General features: G+C 36.6%; 1 protein-coding gene across 1 annotated transcript in view; it reads right to left on the bottom strand.

Annotated features, from left to right (window-relative positions):
* The window catches only part of LOC100889569 (guanylate cyclase soluble subunit alpha-2-like), a 56,615-nt gene extending 33,716 nt beyond the window's left edge, over window positions 1-22,899 (bottom strand). Inside the window, exons 1-5 of the mRNA XM_030980229.1 lie at window positions 22,891-22,899; window positions 20,652-20,725; window positions 16,122-16,246; window positions 12,602-12,774; window positions 8,521-9,078 (exon numbers count right to left, since the gene is read on the bottom strand). Coding sequence (XP_030836089.1) covers window positions 8,521-9,078; window positions 12,602-12,774; window positions 16,122-16,246; window positions 20,652-20,725; window positions 22,891-22,899 — 939 coding nt within the window. The remainder of the gene's footprint in view (window positions 1-8,520; window positions 9,079-12,601; window positions 12,775-16,121; window positions 16,247-20,651; window positions 20,726-22,890) is intronic.
* Between the last annotated feature and the right edge of the window lie 512 nt (window positions 22,900-23,411).

Raw genomic sequence — 23,411 nt, 5'->3', positions numbered from 1 at the left:
AAAGAGAGGAGACCGTTCGCTTTATAGAAAACCTTTACAGAACTCGACAAGGTTGTGCTTTCATTTTCCTTAGGTTTTTAGAAATGTGTTCCTTTACAACTGCAACCATTACCGTGATCATAGAGTGGTATGACCTATATACAAAACCATTCAAAATGTACATTACAGCATACTGCTGGATAATTTTCTTTGAAAGGTTCAGTCGCGAGATGAGACTGGAGTTCACTTCTAATTAAAAAAGACACTTTACTGCACCACAACATCCAATATATATACCGTAGGAAACCCATTGAATTTCTTGACGCGCTATCAGTGTTGAAGTCCAATGAGTTACCAACCCCTAATGCCACTCCACTGTTTAGCTGAAATGGTTTCCAATTACATTTATTTGTTGTCAATGTATATAATGGTGTACAGGGCGGTTGAAAGAGCGGTTGACGCCACACCAAGGGTTTGGTTGAATTCAAAACCCGAGAGCAAAGGAAATAAGAAGCTTCCTGGGTTCTCGGGAATGTTTTTCAATTCTTCTTGGCAGTAGCCAATATGTCAGCGACACAAGCCAATTTTACGCATGGAGGCACCGGTGACCGCGCCAGAGCCCTGGGCCCTAATAACATTTGCCCCCGACTAGAAAACCGGTTTTACTGCTCGCCAGAATTTAATGTCCTACTGTGCGCATTTTATTCCTTGTGCTATTTTTGGTTCCAGTTGCCCCGAGTGATTAATATAAAAATGCTGCAATGCTGAAAGAACCTTAGTCCGTTCATTCAGTTTCCTTCCTTTGCTTTCAACCTGAGAATTTCAGCTAATTGATTTGGCTAAGCCCAAAGCCGACACCGAATATGGCGTTGATTTGTGTCCCAGACAATTGCTCCTGTCTAAGTCTGTCTGGTAAACTTTCGTTCTTGTTAACATGGTAACTTGTTATCATACAAACACGTTCGTACTTAAACTCGTTGCTTTGACACAGTTTTGAGTACGATGGAAGAAAGATTGATTTCTTTTCAAGGTTTGGTTACGTTAAACAGTCTTTTTGTGACGTTTATTTCAGGAAATGTTGTGTTGACTGTTTCGTACGCAATTTTAATTGGTGTGGACCGTTTAGGCTTAGAATAATACATTTTGCATGTGTGTAATATATATCTCACTATTGGCTCTATAATCATTTAAATTCTTGTTTATACCAAAATAACTGATAATGATTGCCTTCGTTAAAGATCCAACGAGGTTTAACTATGCTTAATCAAATACCAAACATAGGTCATAGATTGTGAATCAATGATTTTCAGGAACTCTTATTTTTTCTTCTTCATGTAGTATAGCTGCTTGTTATCCTGAAGATTACTACTGGAAATTGTATAATAAATTGTCATGATGATGTGGACTTTGTTTATGTTTAAGTAAATAGACCAAATAAAAAAATAGGATTACTTGTTATTCAACCTTAATATTTTAATTAAATACGATATAGCACCTTGCAATTTCATAAAAAGTGATCTCCAGATCCAACAGATAAATCATAATAAAACACATTTTGTCTTAAATGCCATCAATTCTTTCAGAAAATGTGATTCCCAATTGTTGTACCGTGTATTCATTTCAGAATTTGCTATAATCATAGTAATTAAGATTGTGTGCACATTCTTATTTGTTTTAAAGACAGACTAAATCTTCGAACTACTAAGGGATTTGAACCTGGAGCATCCAGACAGGGAATATACTATTGTGGCACTTTGGTCTATGTCGTAGACATGATGCATTAGAACATAACATCGCAGTCTAATTCATTTGTGGTCTACATGACAGGGGCAATGAATGTTACGAAGCTGCATGGGTAAAATTTCTGATGATGTCTTATGCTACCATTGGATATGAGATAAGTATTAGCTTCCATGGGTGATACTGTCAAAGCATATATTTTCTATTTCTTCTCTCTCTTTATTTAGACCGTAACTATGTACGATCCGCATGTGAGTAGTTCCTCATCTTATAGAATGGCATATGCGAGACTACACGCTAATCAAACCGCGATGTTAACTAAGTTTCCCGCCAGAAGTGGGCTAACATATGTTGGTATTTCCAAGGTCAAGGTCACGATTTATTTAATAACATCAATCTGTCTTGCTTTAGTATCATAATTCGATGACTACATGGAGAGTTACGACTAAATCATCCAAAAGGTAGCAATACTTTGTGGTTATACACCGAAAAACGCGCTTATTCATGGTTGCATTAGGGACTTTTAGATTCTGCACGACGAGAACGTGGACTGCCCTTTTAAGGCAATGTGACGTCCTTTTAAGGCACTGGCAGTTATGTCACATTGCCTTAAAAGGGCAGTCCACCTTCTCGTCGTGCAGAATCTAAAAGTCCCTAATATCAACAGCAATACCGTTTGAAGAACATGATCAGTAGATGCGAGAAATTGCATGCCACAGTCGCACTGCCCTAAGAATACTTACACACAAATTGTTCTATTTTTTTAGACAATAAACCTTTTACTGACTTCAAAATGTCATCGGTTGATATGGGTGGAATCTAAAAAGATGCATGCCATGCCAGCACAACCTCAATTTTGGGGCAACTCCTTTTAGAAGATACAAGTCAAGGTTAATTTCGGTCAAACTTCCCTCTATTCTGAAATCCTGGATTCTCGAGTGAAATTCAATCTTGTTTGAAATGGAAGGAAGCGAGAGAGTTAGAGAGAGAGAGAGCTCCCTAATCGTTTTGTATTCTGATGATATGAAACACCATTGCAACTACAAGTACCGTTTAACATCAGTAAACAGTCCAAGTCTTATGTAAATCACGAAGTTGCCTTATGTCTCTCATATTCGTGGTGAACCAAACTTTAAAATTCTACATTTGGCCTACCAAGCATTTTCATGGTGTTCAAGACATTACCATGAGCTAATTTTTCAATTTGAATATAGTGTTATTAAAAATAACGCAAATCCCAATACAAGTCCTATTATGAGGAACAAGTAGATATGACAGCGCACATTATGATAAACGATATTCTAAGCCTGCAAGGTATTTCCCAGCATCAATCGATCGAAGGCATTTTGCTGTACGCTGAAGTCGTCTTTATAATTGATTTTTAATCCGATACGAGAGACAGTGCATTACAGTTTTTCTGACAAATGTATCGCATTTTGTGCATTTAAGGCTGTTTCCAATCAAGAACACTCGCGTTATAACTAAGACCCATGCGAATGGATAAAGAGCTTAGCTATTTCTCCGTCTAGAATGCAACAGCTAAGGAGTAGAACTCATAAATGTATAAACAAATGCGCTAATATCATTTTGAGAAATAAAAGCTGCATATGATTTTTCATTTGTTTGAGGATGAATGTCGTTTCAGACAGTACAATACTTATAATTAAACCTACTCCGATATCAGCGTGTACTTAAAGGTTTTTGTCATTGCCTTATAGTCACTTTGTTGAGACGAACCCTAAGTTCCAGAGCAATGTAATCCATGCGTGGCCGAGTGACAATTAATGTATCACTTCTGTTTCATTAGCGTGAATATGAGCTAGATTAAGGCCTATTAGGACTGTGTGAGTCTACACAGTTGTTATAATGCCTCGCGAAAGATGTATACCATTTAAAGGGCTTATGCTTCCTGCTATTGCTGTTAAATCTATTTCCCTCGAATAGATTGATTTGTTATACAATAAATCGCAGAAACGACACTCGGTGTAGAAACATACTCTGAGAATAGACTAGTTGATTGATTGATATTGAACGCTGACCTAAGAGCCACCATGATTTTTCTAGATTGTCCCTAAACACACAAACACGTGTCACATGGCAAAAGTATATTTAGCAACTTGGATTGATGGTACTGCTTTATCAATCTCCACGGAGACATATTTCTTAGTCGTACTGAGAAGCCATGTAGAGACGGAGATGGGATTAGTGGAGAAGGGAACCTATCCTTTTATACCGGTGAAATGGTTTGGTATATAGACTGCATGCAATCCAGCTTATGTTAGGGAGAGCGTTAGATGATGAGAGAGAAAGAAAAAGAGAGAGAGAAAGAAGAAGAAGAGAGAGAGAGAGAGAGAGCGAGAGAGAGCGAGAGAGAGAGAGAGCGAGAGAGAGAGAGAGAGAGAGCGAGAGCGAGAGAGACAAATATGAGGATGTGATGTTTGATGCGGCCCTTGCTATTGGTATGTCTCTGTTCACTTCTAAATCTTCTCCCAGTCAGAAATTATTGATTGAATTAACCCTCGCCTCGCAACACCTGCGATAGCAATGAGAGAGCGGATTCTTGCATTCCTTCTGACATAACTTACCAGCACATAATCGAGTGAATTAACGCTTAATACAATCTCAAGGATGGGTGTTCTATTGCCCTCCTTCCCGTTTCTCCTAGTCTGTCTGCCCGGAATGTTTTCAGATGACTACACTAATGTGTCCCTCCACAAGGCGGGCTACCAAACAAATTTCAAACATTCTCTCGTTGAAAATGAGGGAATATTTATCGATTAGTTCGACCCGACTTTCTAGGTACTTTCGATCTGTCTTCATTGCACGAATCAGGGCAGACAAGCAGAAGTCAGTCAGTCAGCTAGTCTGTATGCCTCAACATTCAGAGAATAAGTTCATATCTAACGTTGATAGCAAACAAAATATATACCATGAACTAAGAGGCTCTAGTTGAAATTATGGATCGAGGTGGCAGGAATAGCACTATTTTTTGAGGGGCATAGCCCCGAAGATAATAGTGCTATTTCTGTCGCCGAGGAATCCATAATTTCACCAGTGGCTTGAAATGCAAAATTTGTTTTATATTTTCAAACCAACCTTCATAAAAAAAATTTAAAAAATAATAATGTTCACTGTCACTGAAGTAGTGTAGAGTGCAATGAGAGCAGCATAGACGACAGTGCCGCGACCGCGACCGATAGCACATTGATCTTGATCGATTGCATATAAATGACGTCATTCATGGTATAGTGCACTATTCCATGGATGACGTCACAGTTAAATCATATAAATGTTATGTTTGGTTACATGATGCTATGTTCACCAATCACTGAACAGGATTTCATTGATCAAAAATATAATAAGGTATTGATTCGGGAGATATTTTCAGCAAGATCACAACTGCTTTTGAAAGATGAACCTAAGGCATTTTCAATAGCACCTATCATTGTGTGAGGATGAGAATGACGTATTTCGTAGGCTAATTATGTATTTTGGGGGATATAATTACAAATGGGTGGTAAACTTGCCGTTGAGTTGAAATCCGAAAATATTTGCGGTCATGTTTTCCTTTAAGAGGTTGTTCGAAAAGTTAGATGAGATCCTCTTTAAACTGTTCAACAAATCCTGCATTGATGTATTTAATTGTGTGGAAAATAAAAGTACGTCACTTTGATGCATTTTGTCATTTGTCATTTTTTTTTTAAATCCTGTATCTATCCCGAAGTGAAGGGGAAGCTAAAACGAGTGCTTCTATAAGCCTTAATCATTGAGCCCTAAATAAAAGCCAATTTTCAATGTGGATATAGAAATGTCAAAACTTTCATGTTTACACTTGAATTAATTCGAAGAATAAATAAGTAACGTATCTAAATCAATTCTGATATTAGATGTCATTAGAATGGTAAGAATTTAAAGAGCATCTACTTTAGCTCACTCTAGCAATTATCTGGAAAATTGTTTTATCTCTGGGCCTAAGTACACATCTGTTTTCCACTATTCTTTTGAAATGTACTTTTAAAGGTTGTTATGATTTCAATACATCTTTCCGTCTAATTAATTCTATGTTATACAAGTTATTTTTTTAATCAAAAAGTACTCTTAAAATGGCTCAGGGTAGACTTTGGAAACTTGCCACAATCCAAATTTAATCGTCAAATGTGACTTCGAGTAGCATCAATCGGAGAACGAATTAAATTTATCAAATTATTTAATGAATTAGATAAAATTGGATAAATAACATGAAAAGGGACTCATTCTAAAAATGTGTGATTTCATCTTCTGACCACTAAATAATATTTGGATGCCAATACCAGAAACACGTGATCAACCATTAAAATATTTATGACCCTGCTAATATTTCTTCATCATATAAATCAATATCAGGTATTTCAACCAATTATCAAAGAACATATGCTAGCAATGGTAATGATTATAGTCATATCACTCCAAATTATACCCAAGTTTAGGAGGAAAAAGGAGAAAAGATTCTGTTATAAACTTCACTGCTAAGCTGTTGTCAGCTTAACTTTTTTTGATTGAAAGCATATTTCCAGACAAAAAATATTTTCATTTCCTATACACAGTAACGCTGTCCTACGAATGCGTGCGCATCATGGGATTTCATTTCAAGCACAGATGGTCTGAATATAATGAAGATGATGACTTCATATCATGATAACCTTCATGCATGACTAAACAACACCAATGTGGAAGGATTGGAGGTAAAGTCAAGACAAGATTAGGTCATGTGTGTCTAAATCAATTGATTGAGATCAATAACATACTTAGCAGCTAAGAGGAGCTCATTAAGGTTATGTCACGTCTGTCATTTTGTTTGATTTTGATGTGACTTTCGTGATTGTCCCGAAGGAATGGATTAAAATGAGGTCATTAGATTCTTTAAGAAATACAATAAATGCTGATTTTAATAAAGGAGCGGAGGTAATGACGTTTCATTCGATAGATCTAATTTCAAAACAGACTAGAGGGGACAGTGTCTTGAATACACTAGATTAATGTGACTGCCGCATGACATTTCGACATGTAAAAAAAGCCAGCTGTTAATCTAAAAAGGAGTCCCCCTAGGATAGCTCGCCACTTGGAATGTCTGTATAATTCCAATGAATAAAGATAAACAAATTGAGCTTAAATGGAGTGGTCTGACAAAACATTTGCAAAACAAATTAGAGGCCCTGCGAAGGACTAGAGGATATATACTACATTATGACCGTCGTAACCTCAAAATTGACATGTACATTCTTCAACCTTTACACGTATCCTCATGGCTTCCGATGTGTTACTAGCCTATTTTCTGGTAAGATTTAGACTTATTTCCTTTCGATTTGTTTCTCCGCTTTCCTGTCTCACTCTTCATCCAGACATATTGATTCGTAAGGCATTAGGAGGATGAAGGAAAAAAAGACATTCATACAGGCAAAAACAAATTTGTAATGACGTAGAAGAAGCATATATAGAGGATCGGTCTTGAACCCAGTGCCTCATACCACCCACGTCCTTTAATGATTCAGAATCCCCCCCCCCAAAAGCCATTATTTCCAGGGTATGTAAGTTATTACGCATATCAAGCATGTCAAGCAGTTTCGTCTTACCTGAGATCAAATACGCATTATGCAATGAAAGATTTTTAAAGGAAAGATGTCTTTTCTTTAATGCTAACTCAGTGAAAACGTTGTAGGTAATTAAGAAAAATATCAGAACATTATCTTAGATAACATTTATAAAGCACTCACATAGTAACATTTAATCCAAGAGGTTCAACAATAATTCATCTTTACTTAAATTGCAGGAGGAAGCACCACACCTACCATGAACGGTGGAAACATAACCAACGTGATGGGTGAAAGCACCACACTCAGCATGATAGGTGAAAGCACCACACGCACCATGATAGGTGGAAGCACCACACACACAATACGGCAGGTGGAGGCACCACATGCACCATGGTAGGTGGAAGCACCACACGCACCATGGTAGGTGAAAGCACGACACGCACCATGGTAGGTGGAAGCACCACACACACCATGGTAGGTTGAAGCACCACACGCACCATGGCAGGTGAAAGCACCACACGCACCATTGCACGTGAAAGCACGACACGCACCATGGCAGGTGAAAGCACTACACGCGCCGTGGTAAATGGAAGCACCACATGCACTATGGCAGGTGAAAGCTCAACACGCACCATGGCAGGTGAAAGCACTACACTCACCATGGCAGGTGAAAGCACCACACGCACCATGTCAGGTGAAAGCACCACACGCACCACGACAGGTGGAAGCACCATACGCACCATGGCAGGTGGAAGCACCACACGCACCATGGCAGTTGGAAGCACCACCCGCACCGTGGCAGGTGCAAGCCCCACACGCACCATGGCAGGTGGAAGCACCACACACACCATGGCAGGTGGAAGCACCACGCGCACCATGGCAGGTGAAAGCACCACGCACACCATGGTAAATGGAATCACCAAACGCACCATGGTAGGTGGAAGCAGCACACGCACCATGGTAAATAGAAGCACCACACGCACCATGGTAAATAGAAGCACCACACGCACCATGGCAGGTGGAAGCACCACACGCACCATGGTAATGGGCAGTACAGCATGCACAATGGCAGGTGGAAGAACCATGTTGTAGTAAACAAACTTTTAGAAATTGCACCATGTTAAGGGGCAGTACAGCACGCACAATGGCAGGTGGAAGAACCATGTTGTAGTGAACAAACTTTAAGAAATTGCAAAGTTCTAATGGGATATAAACGATTAAATTAACTTACCGAATACTTGCTTTCCGTGCTGGAGAGTCCTGACAGAACACACGTGGTAGTGATTACATAACACAGATTAATGTTTGCAAGAATACTCTCAAATGTGACCTTTTCCAATGGTGGAGACAGCACCTTGAAGTAAGAGCTAAAATTGAGTCCATCGGCTGCCAAAGCTGTAGCCATCATCCTCATAATGGTATCACCAAGTTGCTTTATCAACAGCTGTCTGTTGAACATGACATGGAAGGGAAAGGCTGAGGTAAAGGTATCTACCGAAAGTTTGGCGTCTTTTCTCCTGGTTGACATGTTTGTAATGGACTGGACAGGATGTCCTAGTCTGTCCTTATCACAGTTTGGATGGGTTTCATCCAGGAGTGGTTGGATTATGTACACCGAATGGTTCCCAACACGTTCACCCATTTGAACGTCGACGAAAGAATTGAACAAAAGAATGGACGCCATTTTGATCTGTCCCGCCATGCTTTGCGAGATGCATGTGCTCTCTGTGTACATATGAAGTAGAATGTGTCGGTCATCGTCCCTCGTGGAGCAGCGAAACGATGGTGCCTATGGCAACAAAAATAAAAGATCAGAAATGAAAATGAGTGGATTACAATAAATCAAATCAAATCAAAATAAGACCACAGTTAATACATTGTATACAACATTGATACCATGATTAAATTTGAATGGATCAAATTATCCTTAGATATTGCATAAGCGCAGGGATGATTACATGTGACCTTGATATTATTTTTCATTTAGCTAGTTCAATCGAGCTATATACATTTTAGTTTACTATTCAGACTATTTCTTCTATGGTATTTAAAACAAAATAGGAACATACAAATAATATATAATGAGATAATTGCTGAATTAGATCATTTATCCTGTCAATAGGATAACTTTAAAGAGAAAATAGCAAATTCATAGTGGGCGAGAGACCAGTTTATTAAAACTCTGGCAGACCGAACGGGCTTAAGTACAGCAGGGTCATCAGATATAAAAACGTAAATTAACATATGTTCTTGTGACTTTTTTCTCTTGATGTCCTACGTCTGCTTTCTCTTTATTTATGTTTATATTTTCTCAGTTGTTTAGTTAGTTTAGTTTGTCAGCATTTAAATGTATGCATTACTCTTATCTGACGAGTTTGTTCTTTTAGGACATACTCATAAGCTACTCATGAGGGACCTTAAATCCACAAGCCTTGCTTTCAACCAAGGTCACCTCATCTTTCTATTGTAACGCCATATTATGTTAAACTTGTTATATTCATGTCATATTTGTAAAGTGTGTTATGAAAGAAAGATAAATAAAACTTGAACTTGAACTTGAACTACCACGGGGACCTTTGACTTGTACGTCATCTTGAATATTCCCCTTTAAATAACACTACGTTTATACTAAAATGAGAACATAATAGATATTGAATATTTATAGCGAAAAGTTGCGTTTTACGGGAAGGCATTAACTGGTGATCAGTTATAAATGAATAGGTTGTTTTCATTCATCTGCGTTATCACAATATGACATAAATGCGCTAAATTGAGTGATCAAAATATACTATTTATGCCATCACAGTTACGAATTCATCAATTACATAATGAAGACATTGTATAACAATGGGTGTTTATCGGAGTAACATGCATTGAATGATCAAACACACGTCTATACACATGTATGTGTTCAATACAGGCACATATGCCATGATGAATAATTGGGAGCTACACCGACCAAAGCTTGCCATTTAAATGGCATATCAGGGGCAGTCATACCGACACGCTCAAAGCTTTTTATCCTCTCAAAAGGGACCCTTTTCCAACCTAATCAATTCCTAATCAAATTTCATGCTTCACTAGGGCTCATTCTACCCACTGCAGTAAAAATATTTTGACAGAAAAATCGGTTTCTCCCTGCTCCCTCGTATGAAAACATTGCGGGGAAGTCGGCTGCTGAGCTTCCAGAACACGGTTATCAAATCAGCTTATCGAAAAGGAGCAAAATTGACTGGTCGGGAGATTATAATCTTATTCTCATACGTTTTCAATCTTCCCAGCAAATTCGTTCCACAAGTATTTGATTTGATTTTTTTTCGTTACAAAACTAGAATAAATAAGAATTTATAAAAGATCATATCTTGTATTCAGGAATACTGACATTGACATAATTTCTCTTTAAATTTCGCGATAATTCTGTTTCTTTTTTCTGTTATTCGAAATGCATGGAGGAAGGATTTATTTCCATTCCAATCGTTTTTATTAGAATCCTGGATAAAGGCTTCCCCAATGGATTTAAATCAGACAGGCACTAACAGAACACAGTGCAAAGACCTAGTTTGCACTAAGATAAACAGTAACAAGGTAAAAACCTTTTAATTTTGATGCAAATATAGATACATCCTAAAGAAATAGTATTTATTACCGTCAAGTCTGTGAGAAATGCTCTTTCGAACATTTAAAATGTTTTTATAACACAGGTCATAATTTTAAAATAAAAATGGCCTAACGTATAACAAAGTAACAAAATAAAAGTAAATTGGTGTTCTAGTGCAATGAAATGACCACCCAACTTTTTGTTTCGATAATCCCTTTTCTGCATATATGTATATTTGGTTTTAAAATATTAACATTAACAGAAATGAATAAATGACCGATTGATAGACTGACCAACTGAATGAATGGATGACTAAAACGGGTCAAGTTAATTAATGTTAATGCTTATTAATTACAAGCAACATAATGCCTACGAACCTGCCTTGATACAAAATATATCAATCTAGATATCATCTTCAAAGAGAAATTAAAAGGGGCTCGTTCAGATATGCCACTGCATAACCGCGGCAGTTTTCTTTTTAATGACGTAAATCATGTGAAGTGTAATATACTGTATATTTTCGTAACTAACGACTCATAGTAGTGAATACACACAAGTCATTTGTTGCCATTTATTTACAGTTTTAAAAAAACCGTGGCGGCTTTTATTAGCGGCGGTTTACCAGGCCATATCAGAACAAACAAGGCTTAATATATATACTCGTTAATAAATGATATATGGTGATATATACTTGTAGATAAGCAAGCAGAAAAGCTTTGTCTTTAGTACTTTACAAATCACATTAGAATACTAATTGAAGATGAGGGTAAGGGCTAGCCCTACCCAATAGTAAAATGTCTTGTTATCGAACCCGATACCTTCCGGCTCCAATATCAAATTGGCGATTGACAACTGGACATGACATCGTTCTATCAGCATCAACCGGTCCGAATTAAAATCCCACGTGCGAAACTAACATCCTTTGGTGAGACATTAACCTACATTTGTCACTCTTAGACAGTCATAGAAAATGGGTACCTGCTAGTAATACATTTCCTGATTGCTTTTAGCACCCTGTACAGAAGCCATGTAGAATCTAGGGTAATAGCATAAAGCTTTAAACACGCCCTGGGCTTCCCTCCAGACGGATATAAGCGCATGAATATTTAACACCATCGAATCATTACCATTACCATTGATATATATACAATGTATTTCATTTTATCGATTGGAAAAGACGGGATCTTTCCCGTATAATAGAACAATAAAAACTTTCATTTTAAATTCTGATACTAATATTATTTTATTGCTCCCATTATGTCAATTTGTATGTATTTCGTGTCATTTAGATACATAGGAGCTGAGATACGACACAAATTATTGCTTGGAGATTTACATCAAATTAGGATAGCCTGAAGGCTCCTCCAAGGAGAAAGGAAAACAGAAAACAAGCTGTGTATCTCATTCAACATTTCTGATAAATGAAAAAAGTAGGGGGTGAAAACAAAAGATCAAATAGGCTAGATAAGATTCACAGTGTGTGTCAATTTACCGACAGAGCTAAGAAAACTCCATACATTTGCCGACAGAAATAATCAATGTGGTAGTTACACCCACCTTCCTTACACCCTCTTTTAGCCATACCTCAATATGGCTATCATACAATAAACTGCAGGCTGTAGGAACAGTAAATAGACATACAAGTTTACAATGAAAAATGACATTCATGTTTAACTAAATTAGCATTTGAAATAAAGATGAGAAGAAATCTTACCTTGTGATTACTGGTAAGCTTTAATGATGTGATGTGTTGCTGAAGGCCATCAATGTTGCTATAGAATTCGACTAGGGACCCGCCTAAAGCTTGTAGAAATGTGCCATATTGCTCGAAACACAGACAGAAAAACTCCTCTCCGAACCTCTCCATAAATACTGTGTACTCTAAACCTGTTTAGGAAACGTAAAAAATGAAAGTCTAGTTCAATACATGGTTGTAATAAATTGTTGGTATTCATCAGAAAATACTCAACAACTCTTCATGAATATTTATGAGACAAAGGTATAAACGAAGTATATACATATTGTCAACAAAATATATATATGTCAAAGTGTTTTAAATTGGTGATGGGATGTACACCATCGACATTAACTTTGGAAATCGAGGATCAGTTTTACCTGAGAACCATGAGTAAAGATTTCCTTCCTACAGACGACAGTATACTTCTGATCCGTTTGAAGCTCCCTAACGGAAACTCTCTCCGTCTTAAACCGAAGTAAAGACAGGTACCTTTTCGTTTGACCTTGTTTTATATTGTCTGTCATGGGTTGTGCAAGAAACATGTAATTTTGATTATATATTGTGTTCTCCACTTTGATTTAACATGTTTTTTTCCTTCAAAATCAGTCATTGTTATGTCCTTTTTCGTATGTGTAACTGATCGCCAACGTACTGTATCAACCTGAATAAAATGATTTTCATGTTTACAAATACATTCTGACTGATCCCTGAATAAGATATGACCCTTGTAGAAATCAAGATGTAATTTATTTTAATTTCATTTAATTTATTTTAATTTCATTTAATTAATTTTAATTCCATTTAAGATTTGTTTTTGAAGGAGAAATCCTTTGTAACCCAACTTTGAAATAAGTATACCACGTAGCTAGATCTTTCACTAAATGTACTTCTCCCCAATGGCTTTTGGACGATCACAGAAATCAATGGGAGCATATACATCTTGGCATATTCAAGTATATGTTGTTTAAAGAAAGTGATCCTCCTGTGGAAAACTTTTGTAATGCTTGGGTTAATCCGAGGGTGCAGTAAAAACTCTCATTTCCCTTTGTCAATCGACAATCAAGATCCAAATGAAACGTAAGTAATCGGTTCTTGTAAACCTCATTTTCATAAGGGTTTAGGTCGTTTTATCTTGAACACGGGTGCATTTCCTCGACTTGAATTTGAGTAATGAAAAACATTATTTCGGATGGCAATTGGGTGTAGCGCTGAATGGATCAGTAAATAGATTCTGACAATGAACATTGAATGAGAGCTCATTCTATTGACGGATAAATCCCGCGGTGTTTATCAAAACACTTCAACTGCCAATCATAATTTCCACGTGCTTGTTTTCATCAATGAATTCCACTAGATCGTATATCAAGGGGAAGGTTCAACGCTTATGGCACCATTTTGAGGAGGTTTGAAGTGTTTTCCAGTCATACAAACTCTTGAAGGCAATCTCATCATCATCATCAGACTTCAAAGGCTTGTCGCACTGATGCCCCTTCTCTCTCTTTTTCATATTACCCCTCTCTGTTCCTCTGTGCATCATGGCAGACTTTAAAGATATTACTTTTTATAATATGATATGTTAAAATTGTGTAGGTTGATATTAAAATGCAATGATAACACGCTAGTGGTGATCCCTTCTTCTGTGTAAGAGTCTCGAGTCAATTTATTAAAATTATATGTCTAACACTCTCTTGTTTTTTTCATCTAATTTATTTAAAAGAAAATTAATTAAAACAATCTTTTGCGGGGGTGAGCTACTTTAAAATGAATTAAGGCACGTTCATGATTATCCTTTTTTAAAAGTTTAAGAATATTCTTGCATGTTTTTGTTGTGATTCTCTTTATTTTGCACCCTGTTTTTACTCATAAAGATCAAGAAATTGGTGAAATAAGATCATTTTGCAGTTATTAGAACATAATCTCATTTCTTGAACTAGATTCATCGATGGATAAAACGGTTGAACTCGTTCCTCCCACGAAAGGGCACGACAACCGTGCGTCGCCAAGATAACTGATGACGGGATGAAAATTGTTACTGTCGAGAACAGAAGTGACATGCAAACAAGCAAAGGGTCTTTCTTTCTAAAACTGTTGCGGTTATGACAGTGAAGGAGCAGCTGAACAATTATTGCTCCCCGCCTGCCCGCGTGAAATTTCTTGCTCCAGCTTTTTAAACAATTCTGTTTTGATGGGTAGTATGATCGACATATGACAATTGTTTGTCAAATGCCTCCAGGATTTCTGGCGACTAAACGTCATGGGAGAGAAGGAGGCTCGCCATATCGGAAAGTTTAAAGGCTAATTTGACGACTGGTGGATTTTAATGAGTCCTATAACAAAAACAAGTTACCGGGAAAAGGGGGATCAATCAATTTATCAGTTTCTTTGACTTGGTGTACATTATTTCTACCATTTTCATCTTTATTTTAGTATTTCTATTTTTACTCGAAATCCAACCTTTCCAAGTTTTGGTTGCAATATAGAATTAATAATACCTGGTGTATCAAACTGACCGCTTTTTAAATAGAAAACAAAAGAAATGATATAAACATTAAAAAATCACTTTAACACCCACAACCAGGGTCTAATTCTGTTTTGCTCATAAAATTAAAAGCAACAATTATAGTTTAAGCTGTTGATCATTGAGTTTGTAAATCAACCAGGTTTGTATACCTTGTTTTAATAAGTGTAAGCGTGTTAAATTCCGTCAAGTGGCTATAGTATGGTTGTCAGCATGTTCAGATTGGATGTAGATCTTAATGAATATAAACCCTCTTGAGTCACGAAGTCACGTCAAGTGGTGAATGACACCTATACCTTGCACACTTGAAATTACAACCTTTAATATTACGAGTCCTCTATCAAATCACGAACAACGCTTTTATGTAAGAACAAAATGCAGTGCAGATGAGTATACGATCAAATAGCCTATATCTTTAAACATGTTTTCCTTACGATTGGGTTATTTGGTTTTTAAAAAATCTGATAAAATGAATGTGTTTAACGCAAACGGAAACAACAAGATGATATGATCATTTATAGACAAAATCACTTTAACATCCAGAATATACGGTAAGGGAACACTTAATAACTTTCCTCCACACAGGCAAAGGAAATATAAAGCAAGTGTACATATATTTCCTTGTGTATGTCCTTTTCGTTTATAGATACAAAAATACAATTATACAGTAGGTTTGCGGGTGCACCATGTGAGAGAGAGAGAGAGGGTTGAGGAGTCCTGAAAAGGACTCTGACTCGGTAATCTTTCTTGGACTTTCAGGACTCCTCAACCCTCTCTCTCTCTCTTTCACATGGTGCACCCGCAAACATACTGTATATCTACATCACCATGCAAGCCGACACTTACAAGCAGCATCAAAAATACAATTGTAAGTAATGAGTTTTCAGACCAGCATTTACTACCTCCCTTCTTTCAACGTTTATATATTACAATAAGAAGAACATTGACGCATGACTCAGTCTGTGTCACATGACTTACCTAAAATCTTGGCACCTTTGGTACTGACATGAATTAAGAGATCCTCTAGACATGAGTTGGGCCTCGAGTCGTAGTAGTTTGTTAATGACTCGATTGAAAACTTACTGTCCAACCCCTCATTATCCCTAGAAAAGAAAAGAAAACACAAAATATCAATCACTTAGATTCAATCCATTATATTGATAATTATCTAGTATCAGTAATAAAGAATCGTTTTAAAAAGAGAACAAAGTTAGAAACATTAAACACATATACGACCAAGACAACAATCGAAGGAAACTTAGTATTAAGTAAATATATATTTTTACCTTTACATTCATTTTACAGAATGAATAATGAATGAGTTTATTATTTCCATATTAATCGTTGTAAATGTTTAATGAAATGAGACACTGTAATAATTTGTCTAAACTAAAACAAAACCAGTCACATAGTATACAACATAAAATATATGGATATATATATATATATATATATATATATATATATATATATATTAAAGAACAAAACAATTTTTTTTTTTAAATGTGTTCTCTATTAGTGTAAATAATCATACTTTCCAGTCACAACAAGTCCATAACTTTAGTACCATATTCAAGGTACACTACATTTCTTGTAATATGTCAACGAGATTTAAAAACAAACAAAACACATTTGCAAAGCAACGAGACCACATCTTTTGGTATGCATCCTTTTATATTAGGCTTTTATCTCTAATTTTATCAGGAATATATAGAATAGTGAATCAAGACTCTCAAACGTGAAAGCGTGTTCAGCATTTGCGTTGTAATTTTAAAAACAAAGTACCCCTTCTGATTCAGCATCTCCGTATTTAAAATGGTATTCATCATTATCAATCAACCGAGAGAGTTACGGATATTTAGCTTTCCACTAGAGTTTAGTAAGAATGAATGGCAGTAAAGAAAATAAGAAGAGCCAAGAGAAAGAGATTTGGATAGCGGTTACTGGAGAGCAATAACACGTATTATGTACATCATCAACTCTTATGCATGACCTTGCAGAATAAATGATAGGCGCACTCTCGAGTATGCCGCTATAAAGGGCTGCCATTCTTATTCTAAGCGGGAAAAGAAATCGTGAAAAGACAATAAAACAAATCTCATACATAGCAATCTACACAAGCAGTAGAATTCAATCAGTCTAGTCAATACGAAGAGCTGCACAAGAGGGAAATGAATTGTAGACAGTTGAATTGTGTTTGTATTTTTATATTTTCATCCACCAGGCCGACCGTTCAAAACGCGTTCTTTTTGGGGCGGACCGTGGTGTTTAGACACAGATCCGTGTCATATATCGTCTAATCACATTACAAGATACTGCGCCCCGCTACACTCGAATCATCTGACTCCGAACCCGAGACTTATTGCTAATTGAATGCCTTGTTATCATGGTTAAAAAGGCTAAGTGATCCAGGCAACTTCTAACGGTCACTCATATTTGGAGAACATCTAAAATCAAAGCAAGTTGCAATAACAGCTTCTGACACAATTCATACAATCCGTTTGAAATGCAATCACATCTTGCGGCTCTGTCGCTAGCAGCGGGTATCCTTACAGCAGGCATTTTGGATATTCTCATATCGATTACCCTCTTTAGCACGTTACTGAGTCATTGATTCCACTTTCGTCAGAAGAAGAAAACCCCTCATTTTGTAAAAAAGTCACAATCGTCCAAAAGGTAGATGTTGTTTTTCCTCCTTTGCTCCAATAACATTGAAAGCTAAACGTTCAGGCATTGTGTTTTTCTTTTCAAATGCGATATCCACAAAGAAAACAGGAACTGGATATGTACGGTTGTATGGCTATCCTGTTATACGTGGGAGCAATCGTGCAACGAACATTTCCCAATGATGAATATAGAAGGCAAAGTTTTCTTTCATGAATGCAATTGCTTTAATTCAAAACACAAAAAAGGAAACTCGATTACCCTTTTCTGTACTTATCGAAGGTATTATCAATCTAGTACTTTGATTATTTTCACAATGAACATAATGTGCTCCCACTGCGAAAGAAGAAAAGAGTCCTTATAATTAAGATATATAATTACCTTCATTTATATAATTGATTAACGTGCTTTTAATTCATTGCAGTATTAATTTGACTTGGCTGGTCATACCTACAATTGACGTTAGTATTAGCGATTGAATATAATTACTTTTTTCCTGTGAAGAAACAACATATTTCGATTGATTCGCTACGATCCCCTCCCCAACCTCCCCCACACTGTATCTTACACTTCAGATTTACCACAAGTGAAGTTGATTAGTGAATTCTTAAAACGGGTTTTACTTTTTGCGGTTGCCCGAAGCCTCATGTTTTGAATTTCGAAATTTTAGCTGCTGCAACTAAAATCTTACTGAGCGTCAAGCATTACTAGTGAAATGGTATACAAAGCAAAGTATGTAGGTTACGAGAATATATGACTCGACAGGTTACCAACAAATCAACCCAAGATGGCAATCGCCACCCAGTGATAACTCTAAATCTATTATTGATTCACAGCGGCTTTGGCAATGGATATAACCTAAGATCAATCTGTCTGCTCCTCAAAGAGACCTCTACCATCTTCATCGATCTTTATGTCATGTTTCATTGCCAATAAGAAGATTCATTACCAATAGGGAAAATCTGTTCGATTCGGTTCATAGAGAATGAGTCTTGAACGATGAAACCATGACAACTAACGAATTAATGTCAGACAATTTGGATAAGGGGATGTGATTAAATCGTTTAAAGCGGAATGATTATCCCATGAATTTCACGATTCGATGAACAAAATCTACCCCTAACATTATTTGGGACAAGAGACTTCTTTATTAACCTTTGCTAAACCATGGTTGTATTTTTATTGCTCTTTTCTTTTTATTTTTTTAACGAATGGAAACAACATTTGGTTCATAGATATCTTCTATACACCAATCGTTAGTTCGTTCTTGCTTTTATCTTGTAAAATGTAATACTTATGAATGTTTTTGGGCCAAACTTGAAAAAAGGATAAAGACGCGAGACAATATTAGCACCGGAAACAAACAAGACATTACTTTTCTCTCTTTTCACTTTCGTGTTTACCTGAGTGCTTCCCCCAAAAATCGTTCCAAACTATATTAGCGACATATTGAATTATTTACTGATGAAATAGCATATTGAATGACTTAGATTATTGTGAATACATTTATATCTTTGAAAGAACAAAATAATTCGCTTATATTTGTGTGGACAGAAAATATAATTTCCCTTGAGAATTATATCATCAGTTCTGCTCAGAAAACAAATGGTTTAGTCTTCTTCATTGTAAAGAAAAAGGAAGATATTGCTATTTTGGCGGTGGGATTAATGTTCTCTTATACCACAACATGTTCAGAATGTGAGGAACGTGTTTTGAAATCGTTACGTAGAAGGTGTAGAACTTTTGTTAAATAATAAAACGTGTCCATTTTCTGTTTTTTTGACAATGCAGGAAGTATGAAGCGTATAATAATCTGCAAACAAACCAAAAAGTCTAGATTAATTACGCAAAAAGCAAAAAAGTAATGACATCACGTTTTCTATCATAGTCCCAACTATAGTGCCAAGCTAAACATTTTTTTTTCTTTGTAAAAGTTTTGTCGCAGTTGTATATTGGCGGTTTAAACAATTATGTGTAAATTTCACTAGATTCTGAAAGAACTCGATTTTTTGTCATTACCAGAACTTAAATCGGGATTTGATATGTGATTATATCTCGAGTGTGAACGGGTCATCGTGGGACTGATAATATCATGTACACCTGTTAAGACGTGGTAAACTAGGTGTGAACTGGCGCCTCATAGGTGACGTGTAAATCCTCTACAGGATTCACGCTCAACCAATCATCATCCGCTATCTTACTTTAACCCTTCACCTCCCATCAACTCACACACTGCTTATCATGGTTGTAGAAATCAACATCAGAAGAGATGGAAGGGGGTAACTGACATTGGTATTACCCATATGAAGCATTGTCTGCGAAACGCCGGTCAGTCTTGAGCACACTGTGCCGGACGTATTCGCGAAACTGATACTATAGGTTTGGTGGCGGTTTCGAACGGGTTAAGAAGTCTCATGACACCGTGCAGGGTGTGCGGGCAAATCTTGCGATCTTTCCTCTCCAACATGAAATCAATAAGATGGCGGGAGAATAGAGGGGCTTCTATTACATCTCTGTTTAAGCTTCATGATCACTGCATTATATTTGAATAATGCACAGATCAGGCTACAGTAAAGGCGAGTAGGGCTACATCGAGGAATCCCCGAGGTTCTCGCAATGACAACTCATGCAGAAAGTACTTGAAAGTTTATAGCGAATAAGCTTTCTTGTCGCATAATTTTAAAAGACTTAACAACTTCAAGTAGGAAATTTTTTATTTAAACAATTTCACCTGCCATATAACATAGCTTAATATTGTAATGATACAGCAATCATGAATACGCATTGGTAAAAGATAGCATCACTAGATAGAATATGATTTGTAGTAGAGGTTAATGAACTTACAAGAAATCATCGATGATATCGTCATGACCGAAAGTTGAGAAGACACGACGGAAGGTGAGAGATACGATACCAACCTGTCAGAAAAAACATAAACATAAAGACAATAGGTTAATATACAGCTTTCACAATTCTTCTTTGGGATATTGGGGGCTATCACGAAAACATTAATATTATGGGTTAATATGGAATACGAAAAATGTTTTCTGGGGGACCATTGATCTAACGCTATAGGCAAGAATGAGAAATGAGATTGTAAGATTCAATGGAGAATTACCTTTAACATTTTCGGGCCACTTGATTGCATGAACAGCTTTCACATATATAATTTGAGAGTCAACTATTAAATTTACATTCCAATTTCATTCATGCGATCGGTCATGAGGTCCATTCCATGGGACCAAAATAAAAAATGTACCCATTTTGAACTTCAACATTTAAACTATTATTTCATGATTTATTACTATGGTGATACGAATTTTAAGAATAGAAGCAACCAGTTGTCAGTAACAACTTTATGTGGAATTATTTTTGTTTTCTGTTAAGGGATTCGTATAAAAGTTTACTTAGGTTAGGACCTTCTATAGAAAATATGTTGAAATGTAAACAAGGGTGTACAAAATATTTTGAGTATTCTGAAAACAGTACAAAAAATAACGAGAACTCTTGATAATGAATGATCGAATTATAGTTTCTAAACGGAATCAGGAGTAGAGCAGAGAAAAGGGGTCCTGTCTTTCACATCTCAGTCTTTCTCATTCTCTCATTCTTCATTAAATTTATCTCCAGGTCATCTTTTACATTTCGGACTGTTGCAGCAAAACATTATTAAAAAGCCTAATAAATGAAACCAAATTTGGAAAACAAACATCACCGCCACACCAGGCTGACGATAAGCATTCAAAAATGTGATTAGCCTCGAATGAAAATGGCAGAGATTTTGCCAAGCATGTGACTTGGGAAGACATTGAATGATTTAGTTAGTCATTCTAGCCTCCATTCCTGAATTCAATAATCGCAAGGTAGGTATCTTCTCGATCTGCTGGAGGGTTTGCTCGTCGTCTCGAAGGAAAGCTTAGATGAGAAACGATTATGACGGTAAGCCGCAAAAGAACCTCTAAAAATAACCCCGCGGCCTTGACAATGCTATTGAAAATGCATAATTTGAGTGGACAGATGGTACAAGGTTTACACATTAAATGTTGAAGTGAAATTCACCTTTACGTGCGTAGGGTTTCATATGAATTTCATGAGTGTCCCGGGCTGAAAGACACCTGCCTAAGCTATGCTATGGAATGTATATTGACACACACACACATCATCATCCCCATCCAACAGTACTTACATCTTGAACTTGGGAGTGATTTAAAAGGTTCTCCTTAGTTCTAATTGATTTGGTTGTACGTGGTTAGATGGTATCAATTAAAATAAATCACCCAGATATACATCGTAGTGTTTTTGTCATATGTAACATAATATAGTTATATAGTAGATAAAGAAATAACAATTGTTAGAAAATTTAACACCAAAACCTTGTTCAGTTGATTTTTTATTCCACTCATAATTTGGATAGCATTTATAGCGCAATTATGACTTCTCTTATCTAGAGAGAAACATGGAAATCACTAAAATGCTATACCAAGTAAGAGAAGTAGAAATATTGAAGTAAAACAAATTGGATTTTTGAATTCGGAGTAATCGAGATACAGTCAGCGAATGTTAAGATATTCTATGGCAAACCAAGGATACTACTTGATATAGATACATGATAATTACATCATTCAAGCAGACAATGACTTAGTCTAACAATGATACCGCATCAAAGCTACTCGGCCTCCATCTCATGGTTTAGATTCATTGGTTTTAGTGGTTATTCCACCACCAAGTACTCCAAGCATACCTTATCTTCCGAATTAGTATCTACCACTGACCACTACAGTGTCATTTAACCACTTGCAGTACACTTGATCATAACACATGATTGACGATGTGGCTTTTCTCTTTTCCTAGCTATATACCTCTAATCATTAGAGGATGCGTTTCTCTAAAATCCGGCACATTTCCCCTGTTTACCTGGTACAGAAAGAGATGGATGCATTATGTAGCGTGAGTGGATGATACACAATCCTTTGGGGTTTCAATGCTTAGATTGCATCACGAGAGCGGAATCTGCGTGATGGCTGAATAGGTGTCTCTATTAAAAACAGACCTAGTTATGACACCAGTCGTCTGTTTGCCGTACCTCGGACATGTTTACGCGATCAGGTGAATCATTTTCATCAGGAAAAGAATTCTCGTGTCGAAACTATGCAGTCGTTACCTGTATAATAGACTACTGCATTCTACATCTGTGTTATGTATTAAGCATTTTTTCTCTCAAAATAATGTATTCTTTTATCATACTGCACGGTCGGTGTATACATTATCGTTCAGTTACGGTCACATTTTAAAGTCACATTACACAAACAAGTTTATTCGAGCTTCCATCTTCTTACAATGAAAATGTATCTTATTCACAGACCAAGTATTACAGATTTGTTTACACCTGTAAGATGTTTTGCTATTTTTTGTTAAATTTGTATTTGTTGCGAGTCTCAAACAATGTTTCCCCCATTTGTGGTATACATATCGTCTACGCTGCTACATGATTCAACAACATGCATTGAGGTTTACTTTCTACAAAAGATTGCAGAAACGTCATAGTAATAGCGGCATGATGCATTCTTGTCAATAATATCTCGATCCACAGTACGTTAGTGCACT

This window comes from Strongylocentrotus purpuratus, unplaced genomic scaffold, assembly GCF_000002235.5.
Source record: "Strongylocentrotus purpuratus isolate Spur 01 unplaced genomic scaffold, Spur_5.0 spur5_scaffold_11, whole genome shotgun sequence".
NCBI lineage: Eukaryota > Metazoa > Echinodermata > Echinoidea > Camarodonta > Strongylocentrotidae > Strongylocentrotus > Strongylocentrotus purpuratus.
The sequence above is the reverse complement of the archived record's forward strand: the minus strand, read 5'-3'. Positions and strand labels throughout refer to the sequence as shown.